At 59.0% G+C, this 12,349-nt stretch overlaps 3 protein-coding genes across 3 annotated transcripts; 1 reads left to right on the forward strand and 2 right to left on the reverse strand.

Annotated features, from left to right (window-relative positions):
* Positions 1-213: 213 nt before the first annotated feature.
* Positions 214-5,870, reverse strand: QBC33DRAFT_79355 (uncharacterized protein). The gene is made up of 4 exons (XM_060433076.1): positions 3,470-5,870; positions 1,880-3,299; positions 1,616-1,825; positions 214-1,556 (listed from the first exon to the last, which is right to left on the reverse strand). The coding sequence occupies exons 1-4, from the start codon at positions 5,469-5,471 to the stop codon at positions 308-310; spliced, it is 4,881 nt and encodes a 1,626-aa protein (XP_060283359.1). The 5' UTR covers positions 5,472-5,870; the 3' UTR covers positions 214-307.
* Positions 5,871-7,019: 1,149 nt separating this feature from the next.
* Positions 7,020-9,795, forward strand: QBC33DRAFT_559272 (peptidase S8/S53 domain-containing protein; the record flags this gene model as incomplete). Its single annotated transcript, XM_060429957.1, has 3 exons — positions 7,020-8,174; positions 8,235-8,809; positions 8,883-9,795. 3 exons carry the CDS (start codon positions 7,020-7,022, stop codon positions 9,793-9,795), a joined length of 2,643 nt encoding a protein of 880 aa, XP_060283360.1.
* Positions 9,796-10,333: 538 nt separating this feature from the next.
* QBC33DRAFT_472607 (PX domain-containing protein) lies at positions 10,334-12,200 on the reverse strand (the record flags this gene model as incomplete). Its single annotated transcript, XM_060425212.1, has 3 exons — positions 11,693-12,200; positions 11,200-11,584; positions 10,334-11,163 (listed from the first exon to the last, which is right to left on the reverse strand). The coding sequence occupies exons 1-3, from the start codon at positions 11,972-11,974 to the stop codon at positions 10,337-10,339; spliced, it is 1,494 nt and encodes a 497-aa protein (XP_060283361.1). The 5' UTR covers positions 11,975-12,200.
* Between the last annotated feature and the right edge of the window lie 149 nt (positions 12,201-12,349).

The raw sequence follows: 12,349 nt of genomic DNA on the forward strand, positions 1-12,349 counted from the left end.
CTGTGCCTTGGTCCATATCCCCAAGCCTGTGCGTCCCAGGAAGCACGGAATGCAGCCACCTGTCAAGGAGATTGGCTCCATCACACAAGTCACTCGAGCCGTCTTCAGTTGGGAGGTAGTCCGTTATCCTGATATATGACAAATACCCTTAAACCAAAAGTGCTTAGCCAACAAACTTGTCTATCCTTGGGTACCTCGTTGAACATGTCCGTCCAGTCATGAAAGGACGACCCTCAATGATATCCATCTATGTGCATCTTCCTATTCCATCCATACAAACCCATCCCAGTGAATCTCAGGGCCCAAATCAGTCTCCCCCACCGCCCGAAACCGACGGCCCCCTCTTGAGGCTAAACCACCGCTTGACGCCCTGCGCCGCCCCCTGCTTAACAGGCTTCTCCTCCTCGCCCTCGTACCACAGCCTGGGCACAAGCAGGCGGTACGGCACAGAGATGCCCGCCGGGTCCCGCTGGTTGACCTCGACGTTCAGGCAGACCTCGAGGCCGCCCTCGAGGTTGACTTCGAGGTCGCGCCCCTGCTTCATCTGCTTCGTCGACAGGCCCGTCGGCGTGCGGTGGAACGGCCTGGGCTCGAATTCAGGACTGCGGCGACCACCGTCGTCTTCGGGTGCATTTCCAGGTGCCGGTCCCGGGACCGGGCGGCCCGACCTCGCGCCGATCGTCTTCGACCGCTGCGGGACCCGCACAGAGAAGTAGTCCTCGTCGCCCTGCTCGAACTCCTGCGCCGGCGGCTCGCCCGCGCCGCCGCGCAGGCCCATTCTCGGCGGACTGGGCGGCGGGGTCGGGTCCCTGTCTCCGTCTCCGTCTCTGTCCAGCTCCCCGTCGCTGTCGTCCCCCCAGTGTCCGTTGATGCCGCCGTCGTCGGGCCTGCCGCCGCCGGCCCGCCCCCGGGACGAGCTGAGCCGCCGGAAGAGGCCGCCCAGCATGCCGCCACCCTCCCCCTCCCCGCCGCCGCCGCCGCGGCCCAGGGACTGGGTGCTGGCGAGCCTGCCACCGCCGGGGTCGTCGCCTGGCGGTGCGCGGCGCGAGCGGGAGAAGGCCCGAAATATGCCGCCCGACACCGGCGGGCGGGAGTTCTGGCGCTGGGGGGCCGTGCCGTCTGGGCCGTGGAATGTCGGGCCGCGGTGGGACTTGGAGAGGCGGCGCAGGAGCCCGCCGGGGCCGGGGCGGGTTGCCGGTGGACTGCCGAGGGGGCTCTCGTCGTATTCCGAGGGCGGCGGGCTCGGTGGTGGGGAACTGCCCGGGACGTATTCCCGGATGGAGCACCAGTTTCGGTGCGGGAGGAGGCGCTTGTTGTTGCGAGGCCTACCATCGACACCGTGGGCGAAGACGGGAATCATGTCCTCATCAGTCTCCTTGTCGAAGTGGTGGACCTTGTTCCGCTTGTTGAGGACGTCTGCTAGGAGATCGGGGGGCGGCGTGTTGACGATTGCTGATGAGATGACATTAGGCATGTATCGGAAGTCCTTGTGCTTGGCCAGGCCAAGCTTTGGGTTGGAGTAGAACTGTCCGACTGCTGCAAGATGGACATCGCCGCTGTCGTGGTTCGTTAGTATTCGGGCGGGCAGTAATTGTGTGTTGGAATCAAGGCATACCTCAGGATGGTGACCCGGATGGACTGGTCTGCGGCCAAATCCTGCAGATCTTCAATCACAATCCGTCGTTCATGCTTGTGGGATTTGGCAGTCCAATGATCGTCCAGGTCATCCAGGAGCTCGACGCCACCGTCGAACTTATTCAGGAAACCACCAAGCATGCCGGTCTTACCCAGGGCCTTGATGGGGTCCATGAGGCGCGATGTCAGGCTTGGTAAATTAGTATAGGGGCCCTCATGTCACATTCAGGGCAACAACACTTACATGTTCTCCAGCCACACCAACCTCGGATACGCAATGGGAACTCCAAGAAGGACGAGCAGGTGTTGAGGTTTCCGTTTTTCGATTTCATCGTAGCAGCGGTCCATAATCCTCTTCCAGGTCTCTTCACGGACGACCTCATCCTTCATCCGCTCGGTTCGTGTGTCGACAGCCAGGAGGGCAACGCTCGATCCCAGCGACATGAACAGGGAGCGGCTTACCTCGTTGATGTACGGCCCTGGACGAGTACCGAGAATCCAGCTTGGCTCACTCTCCTCGGTCTCGCCGACGACGCTTTGATGCTGGAATAACATGTAATACTTGAAGGCAACATTACCCAGGCCCGAGAACACCGGCGACCTCATGAAGTGGTGGGGATAGGAGCCAAAGCCGTCGATGGTGTCGTGGTCGTCATACATGTTGACCATGGGGATCTGCGAATTGGCCATGCCGAAGAGGCCCTGTGAGAACCACATCGAGTACCTCTCGAGGAAGAAGCTCTCCAGCTCGTCCTGCATCTCCGGGGTGAATGGCGCATTGTGCTTGTTCAGTGGATTCTTGATCATCAGCCAATCCTGGAAGATTTTGGTCTGGCGCGTCACAGCGTCATTGTAGACTTGGTCGCCGCCGCCGATCATGACATGGAATGGCCGGCTCTGATGAGTATTGAGAACGTCGCGCCACATGGGGTCCGGCCCGCTAAACGGGTCGGACTCGACGCCGAGACTGAACCCGTTGCAACTGTAGAACATGATGTTCATGCCTGAGCCGCTGGCAGGGACCCAGAATCCAGTGGCCGGTCCCCGGTTGATCCGATATGCGATTCTCTGCTGCTTTTCTCGGAGTTCGACTTCGATATTGAACCTCCAGAAAGTGCAGCCTCGCTCGGAATGTAGCCTGAAGCCTCGGATGTTCTTGTACTTCCCAACCCTTTCCCCGTCGGCCTCGACGCGCTTGATGCGGGCGGCAAAGGAGCCCCGCGGCTCGGTCGCGCCCTTTTCGAGCGGCGCGTCGGGAGGGCTTCGAGTCTTCTCGAACAAGCCGCTGTCCGTTTCGTCCCTCGATAGGTCCGTGGCCTCCTCGAGATGATCTACGGGCCGGACATACAGGGTTTCGCCTTTGCGACCTAGCTTAGGATGTCCTGCGATGGGGTCGACATATTCAGGGGCCAGCGCCTCCTCGCCGCGTATTTCAGCAGGCGGAGGTGGGAGGAGCTCGATCGGTTGGGCAAACAGCCGCAGCGTAGGCGCGATATCATACGAGGAGCCCGCATCTTCGGTCACGATCATTACTGTTCCTCTCCAGATCTCTCTCTCGGAAACCACTCCATTCTGCGATGACCGCACACGCTCCTTGCGGATCCCGCAGAACCGCAGTAACGGTCCGCACTTTAAGTAGAGCAGCGGTCTGAATCTAGTCGGACCTACAGATATTGGGACGCGGTTAGACCGCATTGAGTCAGCGACGGGTTCTTCAACATTAGGGAAAGGGGGGGGCGGGGGTGGGGATGATATAAGGGATATGAATGCCCAGCATCGAAGCCAAACGGGCAGAAGAAGTGTTCCGGTAAACTGATATTCTGAAAGCGCATACCATTTGTATCGTCATACTCGCCGGCAAAGGCTTCCGCCGTTCTTGGTCGACTTGACATGCTTGGCCGTCTCGTGGATGACGCCGATGGCCGCCGCTCCCACCAGGTCTTATCCTTCTCCACCTTCTCCACCGACGGTGGCAGTTCTTCGTTAAGATCGAGCAGGGCACCCGATAGCGTGCCAATCGTTGCGTGTTGCCACTCGTCCAAGTACGTCGGCGGCTGGTATATGCCCTGTCCAGGCTTCAGATCCTCCCGGCCACGATATATCCGGTCCGAGAGATGGCGACGGTGATCATCGTCACTATCGCTATCACTTCTTGCCTCTCTCCTAGCCTGATGATGAGCACCTGCGGCAGCAGCAGCTGCGCCGGCAGTTGCGCCGGCAGCCCCCACGGCAAGGGCAGCGGTTCCGCGACCGTGGCCTTGGTCAGGGGCGGTCGGGGTAGTCGGGGTGCTCTGCGACGGAGTCCGACCCAGTAATCGGTCGGCCTTGCTCTGGCTCGGCGCTTTGGAGAGCCGCGCAACCGCCGGTGACGGACCGACTTCCCGTTCGGAAGGAGGGGTTCTGTTCTCAGGTGGAGATGCAGATTCAGTTGGATCTGGCCCCCTGGTGCGTGATGCCACCCCGCTAGAGCTTTGAGCTCCGGCTCCGGCTGCGGCGCCGGTTGTCCCCCTTGCCCCGGTGATATACTTTTCCGCTGCCATCTTCTGGTTAAGCCAAGGGTCTCTGGGGGGACTTTTCTGCAATTTATTACTTCCGCTCCTCGCCAGAGGAACCCCATTCGCAGGTGTTTTTGGTGACGGCGCTGCTGGAGAGTCGCTCTCCAATCCACTGGGCAGCTTGACATCGTTCTTTGCAGCCCGCTCACGAAAGCTAAGGTTGCGTTGAGGAATGCCTGCAGCCTGCGCTTTTGACGGTACCGGTACTGGTACCGGTATTCGGGATTCAGGCACTTCATTCTGATGCGGCCTCCCTGCCTTCACATTATATCTGTTTCCTTCTCCCGGCGGATTCTGCACTACTCGCCCTTTCTGGGTCGCAGGGCTAACTTGTGCCGCCGCCGTAGTGCTCGTTGCTCGTGGCCTCTGCTCCTCGGCGGGAAGATTCGGGACTCGATCACTAAACCGAACTTGTTTGTCCTGTTCTGGGGACCTGTCTGCTTGCGGCCCCGCCCGTTCCTGCGTGGCTCTCTCCCGTGCTGCTTGTTCGGCGGCTTCGACTCGGGCGCGTTTCTCTTCCTTGGTGATGCTACCGAGCGTCAGCTCCAGCCTTTGAAGAGGCGAGCGCTCATCTGCGAACTTTCTGCGACCTGACTGCTGTTGTCCAAGCGGAAACCTCCTAGGCTGGTGAGCAGGATCGGTGCTAGATGTGCTTGCCCGGCGTCCATTCACCGCATCCCCAGATTGACCCGGAACATGAACATCACCTTGCCGGTCGACAGCTGGAACCTGGCTGTATTTCCCATCCATTGTGGAAGGGCTTACAGGCCCGTCTGGCCTGCCCCTAGTCGACCGAGGCGGCCCTCCAGCTGCCGGATAGGGATAAGGAGGACCACCGGTCCCATAAGGATGCTTATAGCTCACGGGGGGAGCTTTAGGAACTTCTGGGGCGGCTGGTGGGGGAGCGGCGTCGGCGTAGTCGTAGTCGTAGTCGTTCTCGTTCTCCTGATTCCGGCTCCGTCGCCGTCGGCGATTCTCTGCGAACTCGGGCGGATATTGGTCTGCGCCGTATGGAAGCGACGGTGGTCGTGGAGCTAGGCCCTGAGGAAGGAAGCTCGAACGGGTCGGCGACGTAAAGGGGCTTAGGGTAGATTCGGTGGGCGCATCGGTATTTGTAGTCTGGACTGAGATACGGTTTTGTCTTTGCGGAGGTTGGTCACCATCCAATGATGGTCGGCGGTCAGGTGTCGAGCTGAGATGGTCAGGCGGACGGCGAGCTTTCGTCTGACCCGACTTGGAGCTGGGGAGCTGACCCCAATATGGGGCAGATGGAGCAGCCATGGCAAGACGGCGATTGGGCTTGTCTTGTTATGTATGTACAGGTGTTCGCAGCCCAGCGCGCCTCCAAACGAGCCTATGGTGGTCAGGTTTTATGTTTGGCCATTTGTGGATGGATCTATGCACGTTTCCATAACCGGCGGCCAATGTTGTGCAGACACATGCGACTCGGGACTGCAGAGGACAAGCATGGGCATGGGATTCAATTAAATACCACCGAGAATGGCGAGGCTGTACGACCAGGAGGACGGAAACCAAGGGTGTTTTCCGTTGCTTTTCTAGAAGTCTTACAATTTATCACGCCGTCATTCTCGTTTGCAGGGTTTCGGGGGCCTGCATCGGGAAATGTCGACAGGGATCACGGCCAAAATTTAAAATGGAGGAGGCGGGAAGGACCTCCACGATGGGTGTGACCCAAAAAAGAGGCAGGCTGGGAACTTTCAGACGACGAACCCCTGGTTGGTGATGTCGGGCTTGAAATGAATAATAATGGTGGCGGGAAACCAAGCCTCTGTCACATAGTTTCTCTCTCAAGAAGCCCCAAATTCAAGAATCGACGTGCGAGTTGTGCATCTCGCTGAGAAGCATCATCTAAGGGTCTCGGCGCATGGTTTCAGCAATGTCGGGGACTTGAGGCACTACGGAGGGGTCGTTCAGTTAAGCGGAAAGAGCCGCGAATCTGGAGAGAACTTAAACCATCGGGGGATGTCTTAGGTGACTCGATGATTGGTATGAAAGAGTGAGGCGTCTTCACCCGGTACGCCAGTACGGAGTAATCAAGACTCTACCACCTTCCATTTCTTTATGATCCCCAGAGAATTAACTGGCAAATATTACATTGCTTATAAGACTCGCCTGCCCCCCAAAAGGAACTCTTATAACCTGCCCTTCGCCCTTCAGAATGAGGACTCCCCTGGACTATGGAGAACAATGTTAACGACCTAGTTATTTCCCCAGTGGGTCTAGACGTTATGCTTACTGGCTCCCGTTCTTGTAGGTACAGTTTTTTGGCGCAGGTTACCTTAATAACTACCGCTTGGGCGCTGACTAGGCATTGCGCTTGGTATATATTCTTAGGTAATTAAGGCGTAGTTCGTGCCACAGTACACGTGTGTACAAGTTGTACATACGTTGCAAACCAATCGTACGGATTACATGCCAATCCTTCAGGCATTGCCACTCTACTTCGTCCCTATTTCCGTGCCATAGGAAGGACACATCTCCACTGCCTCGTTAGATCTGAGACCTGGAAACGGGAGGGTCGCCAAACAGATCTCGAAACACGTCGCCCGCGCTTGTCTGCGTCTAACACTTCGAAACGGACTAATCTGCGCTTCTTCCTCCCTTTGATGGTGCGACTCGACCCGGCCACGTAGGGCTCCTGACTCTTCGCAACTCCCGTCCGCAGACCTTAAATCATCGACACAAGGAGGCAACTCGTCCCTATACCCATTCTCGGATTTGGCCACATGCTCTGAAGTGTAGCTACTCTCGTCGATTCTCTTCCTCTCACCGAGGGGCTTTCTTTCCCCCCCGTCGCAATCCGGCACAATGAAAGTTACGTCGATTGCCGCCCTGCTGGGCCTCGCGGTCTTCTCGACAGCTACCAAAGTCCTCCCGCGAAACTTCGACGCCAACGATTACTATGTCCTCCATCTCGACTCGCAGTCGTCGCCTGACGAGGTTGCCCGAAGCCTGGGCCTGTCTCATGAAGGTCCCTTGGGCGAACTGAAGGACCATCATATATTTGCGGCCAGGAGGACAGAAGGTGATATTGTCAAGAGAGAGTTGACCGAGAGAAGACGGCGGAAGAGGGATTTAAACGACCGACATGTGCTGGACGGCGTCATGTTTTCCCAGAAGCAACAACTCCGCAAGCCGTGGGAGAAGAGGGTCCCGCCTGCTGCTCCCGCTGGTCCAATTAACTTGGCCTCTCGGCAAGCAGAGGTTCCTGTTGAGTCGGCTGTCAAGAAGCAAGAACAAGTTGCTCAAACCTTGGGCATTCGCGATCCCATCTTCAACGCTCAGTGGCATCTCTTTAATCCAGTGCAGGTTGGCCACGACGTCAACGTGACCGATGTGTGGCTGCAGGGTATCACGGGCAAGAATGCGACAGTCGCTATCGTCGACGACGGGCTGGATATGTACAGCAATGATCTGAAGGCAAACTACTATGCGGAAGGGTCGTATGACTTCAACGACAAGACGAACGAGCCTAGACCACGGCTATCGGACGACCGCCACGGCACTCGGTGCGCCGGCGAGGTGTCCGCCGTCAAAAACGACGTCTGCGGTGTTGGTGTTGCCTATGACTCAAAGATCGCCGGTCTGCGAATCCTTTCTAAGCTGATCTCGGACGCCGACGAAGCCGTTGCGATGAACTACGATTTCGAACATAACCAGATCTACTCATGCTCCTGGGGACCGCCGGATGATGGCAAAAGCATGGACGCCCCTGGCATCCTCATCCGGCGTGCCATGCTGAACGCCGTGCAGAACGGGCGTGGTGGTCTCGGGTCCATCTATGTGTTTGCCAGCGGTAACGGGGCCGGTAACGACGATAACTGCAACTTCGACGGATACACAAACAGTATCTACAGTATCACCGTTGGCGCAATAGACCGGAAAGGGGCTCACCCGTGGTATTCTGAGAAGTGCTCTGCGGGTCTGGTTGTGACCTACTCCAGCGGCGGCGGAGACGCAATCGTAAGTACATGGGAGGATTCCCGACCGACTCTGACCAGCTCTGACTGACTCTCCGCAAAGCACACCACTGATGTTGGTGAAAACGCTTGCTACGACGGCCATGGCGGCACCTCTGCTGCCGCTCCTCTTGCTGCTGGCATCTTTGCGCTCGTCCTCCAGGTCCGCCCGGATCTGACGTGGAGGGATCTGCAATATCTTGCTATGGGCACCGCCGTTCCGGTCAACCTCGACACGGGCGAATGGCAGGACACGACGAGCGGCAAGAAGTTTAGCCACACCTTTGGTTATGGCAAGATTGACTCGTACGGTATTGTCGAGGCTGCCAAGACGTGGAAGAATGTCAAGCCACAGGCCTGGTTTTTCTCTCCTTGGGTCCATGTCAATAAGACCATTCCCCAGGGAGAGAAAGGCCTGGCAGTTAGCTTCGATGTCAACCCGGATATGCTCCGTGAGGCTAACCTGGAGCGCGTCGAGCATATCACCGTCACTATGAACGTCGATCATACCCGCAGAGGCGACATCAGTGTCGATCTGGTCAGCCCCGACAATGTCGTCAGTCATCTCTCTGTTCCGCGCCGGCTTGATGACACCAAGCAAGGATACGTCGACTGGACGTTCATGAGTGTCGTTCACTGGTAAGCAACAGCGAGCATTCTCTTAAGAGTTGTACTGGGTTTCAAAGCTCAGGCTTGCTAATACCCTCTTCAGGGGCGAATCTGGGCTCGGGACGTGGACTGTCATTGTGAAGGATACCATTGTCAATGAACACGAGGGCACCTTCGTCGATTGGCATCTCAAACTCTGGGGCGAGAGTATCGATGCCTCGAAGGCGAAGAATCTACCAATGCCTACTGAAGAAGACGATGACGACCACGACGCTGTGGCGACCACCACCCTTCCCGCCTCAACCACCACACTTCCGCCTGTCGCGACGGCCACTCAATCCAAGCCCCTTACTGCAACTTCCGGCCAACCAGACCGACCAGTCAACACCAAGCCGACCGCCACTCCTTCCCCGTCGAGCGAGGCCGCAGAAAGCCAAACCAGCAGCAGCACCTGGCTGCCTTCCTTCCTGCCCACTTTCGGTGTCTCCGCGAGCACGCAAGCCTGGATCTACGGGTCCATGGTCCTGATCGTCGTCTTCTGCTGCGCGCTCGGCGTCTACTTCTGGATGGCGCGCCGCAAGCGCCTCAGGAACGGCACGCGCGACGACTACGAGTTCGAGCTCCTCGACGAGGAGGAGGCCGAGGGCCTCAACGGCGGCGGGGAGAAGCGCGGCGGCGTCTCGGGCGGGAAGAAGGGCAAAGGTCGGAAGACGAGGGGCGGCGAGCTGTACGACGCCTTCGCCGGCGGGAGCGAGGACGAGGACGACCTCGACGCCGAGGAGTACCGCGACCGCTCCGACGATGGCGCCCAGCAGCAGATGAGCGAGAAGCGCGGGCTTCGGGGTGATCGTGGTAGCCACGAGGAGGACGAGGAAGAGCAGCATCACGTTATTGGTGATGATGATGACGACGACGACGACGACGACGACGACGACGACGACGATGACGACGAGGAAAGGCGACGGGAGGAGGGTGGAGATGACAGGAGGCCGTTGAGGAGTGGTGGCAGCAGGTAGTACATTCTTGTGTGTGCGCGTGCAAAATGGATAAACAGCAGTGGCTCATGGCGTTTCTGTATAGACATAGCTTGTATATGTAAGGTAAAGGAGTGAAGTGCTTCAGCCAGAGAGGCACCATATATACTTATTTGCATCTTCAAGATACTCGGTCATGTAATTTTTGAGTGTCTTGTTTGTGTGTATGCCAAACCATAGGGGCCGATGGATCTACTTGGGAACCTTTGACAAAGCCCATACCGACTCGAGCAAAACCCATGTTTCTCCTCATTAAACGAACCACGCACAGCCAAGAAAGAGGGAAACGATCCAATTGCCGGATAATGCAAACGCCAGTCCGATCTCGAGGACTTCCGCATGCACCTAACCTACGAATGAACACAAACGGCCGGGTAGCGAATGATCGCGAATTACTTTCCACCGCAGCCCTCGCCTTCTCCTTCCCCCCTTTCCCTGCTCCCTGATATATTCTATTTCCATTCTCTAAACCACCCTCATCCAGGGCAAACTCAGCCACCTCCCCTTCCTCCCCCAACCCCCCTCAAGCAGGCAGCACGACGCCCTCCCTCTCCATCTCCTGCACGTACCGCTCCCACACATCAGCGACGCCGTCGTAGAAGGCGACATGCGCGCCCGCGAGGCCGGCCAGCTGGCGGCGGAACTCGAGGCGCTTGACGCGCTCGAACGTGGCGACCTCGCGGACGACCATGTCGTCGAAGACCTCGGCCTCTGCGCGCGCGGCCTCGACCTCGCGGGTGAGCTCGTCGACGCGCAGCTCCAGCTTGCGCTGGCGGTCGCGGCGGCTGCGCTCGTGGTCGACGCCGCGCACGTCCTCGATCTTTGAGCGGATGAAGCCGCCGGCGCCGCCGAGCGGGCCCGAGCCGCCGCCGTAGTAGCCGTGCCCGTGGCCCGAGGCCAGGACGTCGCGGTCCGCCGTGCTCTTGTTCAGGTACTCGGTCAGCTGCTCAAAGTCGAGCTGCTTCTGCTCGCGCGCCTTGAGGAGCGTCTTGAGCGCCCCGCTGTACGCCGCCATGTCGCGCAGGCTGCCGATGTAGTCGCCGTCCGTGTGGTCCTTGAGCCGCTTCAGCCCCGCCGCCGTGTCCTCGACGCTGGCCGCGAACGCGTGCGTCGCCGCCTCCACCCCGGGCTCCAGCACGATCAGCCGCTGGAACTGCTCTGCCAGGTCGCGCATGTCTGCCTCGAGGTCCGTCTCCCGCCGCGCCACGCGCACCATGACCTTCTCCACGTTGGACAGGTCCTCGTCCAGCTTGTCCGACCGCTCCTTAACCTCGATGAACCGCCGGTCCGGCCGGTGGACCTTGGTGAAGGCGTTGATGAAGCTGTCGGCGAACGTGTCGAAGACGCCGCCTCCGCCGCCGCCCGCGGCACCACCGCCACCACCACCACCGGCACCTCCACCACCCCCGGAACCGCCGCCGCCGCCGCCAATCGCATCGCCGGGGCCCCCGACCCCCAGCCCGCGGGCCGACCGAGCCCGCATCGTGGCGTTCCAGTCGTGCGACTCGAGGAAGGTGTGCAGGATGGGCGCGCGCCGGAGGTCCGGGTGTAGCGCCAGGCGCGCCAGGAACCGCTGCAGCGAGTGCGCGCGCCGCATCGTGAAGTCCGCCCCGAACCGGTCCCCCCGCACGTACTCCATGCGCTGCTTGTCGGGGAGCGGCGGCACGGCGGCGGCCTGGTAGTCCCGGGAGAGCGTCTTGTACAGGAAGACAAAGTCGGTGAAGCGGCGGCGGACGGTGGTGGTGGGCTTTTGGAAGGATGGGAAGGTGGACTGGGGGTGAGAGAAGGGGGCATGTTAGCTTGCTTCCTCGAGCCCGTTCGCGGTTTGGCTTTCCAGGCAGCCGGGAAAGAAAGGGCTGGGCATGGAGGAGGAACCTACGTTGGTAGTGATCAGATAAGATACATATGCGTCTTTGGTGCCATCGTTCTCCTTGTGCGGCTCAGATACAATACACTCGAGGAGCTCCTCGCCGTGGCCAAGCTCGAGGCCGTGGGGATGATGGTGGGTATTTTCGTCTCGGTCTAGCCCGGCGTCTTGTCGACTGGTGGAGAATTCCGGACTTGTAGCATCATTCACGGCGGCACTCGAAGGTCCTAGGCCGGCATTCTGCTCGCTGTGCCATGAGATGTTGGAGAAGTTGTCCTGGTCAATGCCAGCCATCTTGGCTACTTGGTTGGTTCCCTCGCTGGCGTGGAGCCACGCCGGCCTGTGGGGGGAATAGGCAGTGCTGTGCAGGGAAAGATGGGCGGAAAGAATTCAGGTCAGCGATATGGCTATGGGGCAAGGCACAAGTTGTATTGCAGTCAATGTTCGTCGTCAAAGGCGCGGGAGTGTTTGCATGGCAGGAGTAAGGTGGGCAGGAGGTAGGTAGGTAGCTTAGGTGTGTTGGTGGCAGCAACCTAGAATTGACGTATACCTGGGGTCGGCTGGTTGGGTGGTGGGGGGGATGAACCTTGTCGCTTGGCAAGGGATTGTCCCATCTTGGTTAGTGTGCTTTGGTCATCAAGTGTCACCATTTGTATCGTCGTCTCATAC

Source organism: Phialemonium atrogriseum (assembly GCF_030411735.1).
Source record: "Phialemonium atrogriseum strain 8032-3 unplaced genomic scaffold QBC33scaffold_13, whole genome shotgun sequence".
Taxonomy (NCBI): Eukaryota; Fungi; Ascomycota; class Sordariomycetes; order Cephalothecales; family Cephalothecaceae; genus Phialemonium; species Phialemonium atrogriseum.

What these genes read in the sequence shown, in the direction of transcription:
- QBC33DRAFT_79355 (XM_060433076.1), bottom strand. Translation starts at nt 5,471, where the DNA reads ATGGCTGCTCCATCTGCCCCATATTGGGGTCAGCTCCCCAGCTCCAAG. An exon ending in TTGGTGTGGCTGGAGAACAT is followed by an intron (nt 1,826 to 1,879) that starts GTAAGTGTTGTT and finishes TAATTTACCAAG; the next exon opens with CCTGACATCGCGCCTCATGG. An exon ending in ATCCGGGTCACCATCCTGAG is followed by an intron (nt 1,557 to 1,615) that starts GTATGCCTTGAT and finishes GAACCACGACAG; the next exon opens with CGGCGATGTCCATCTTGCAG.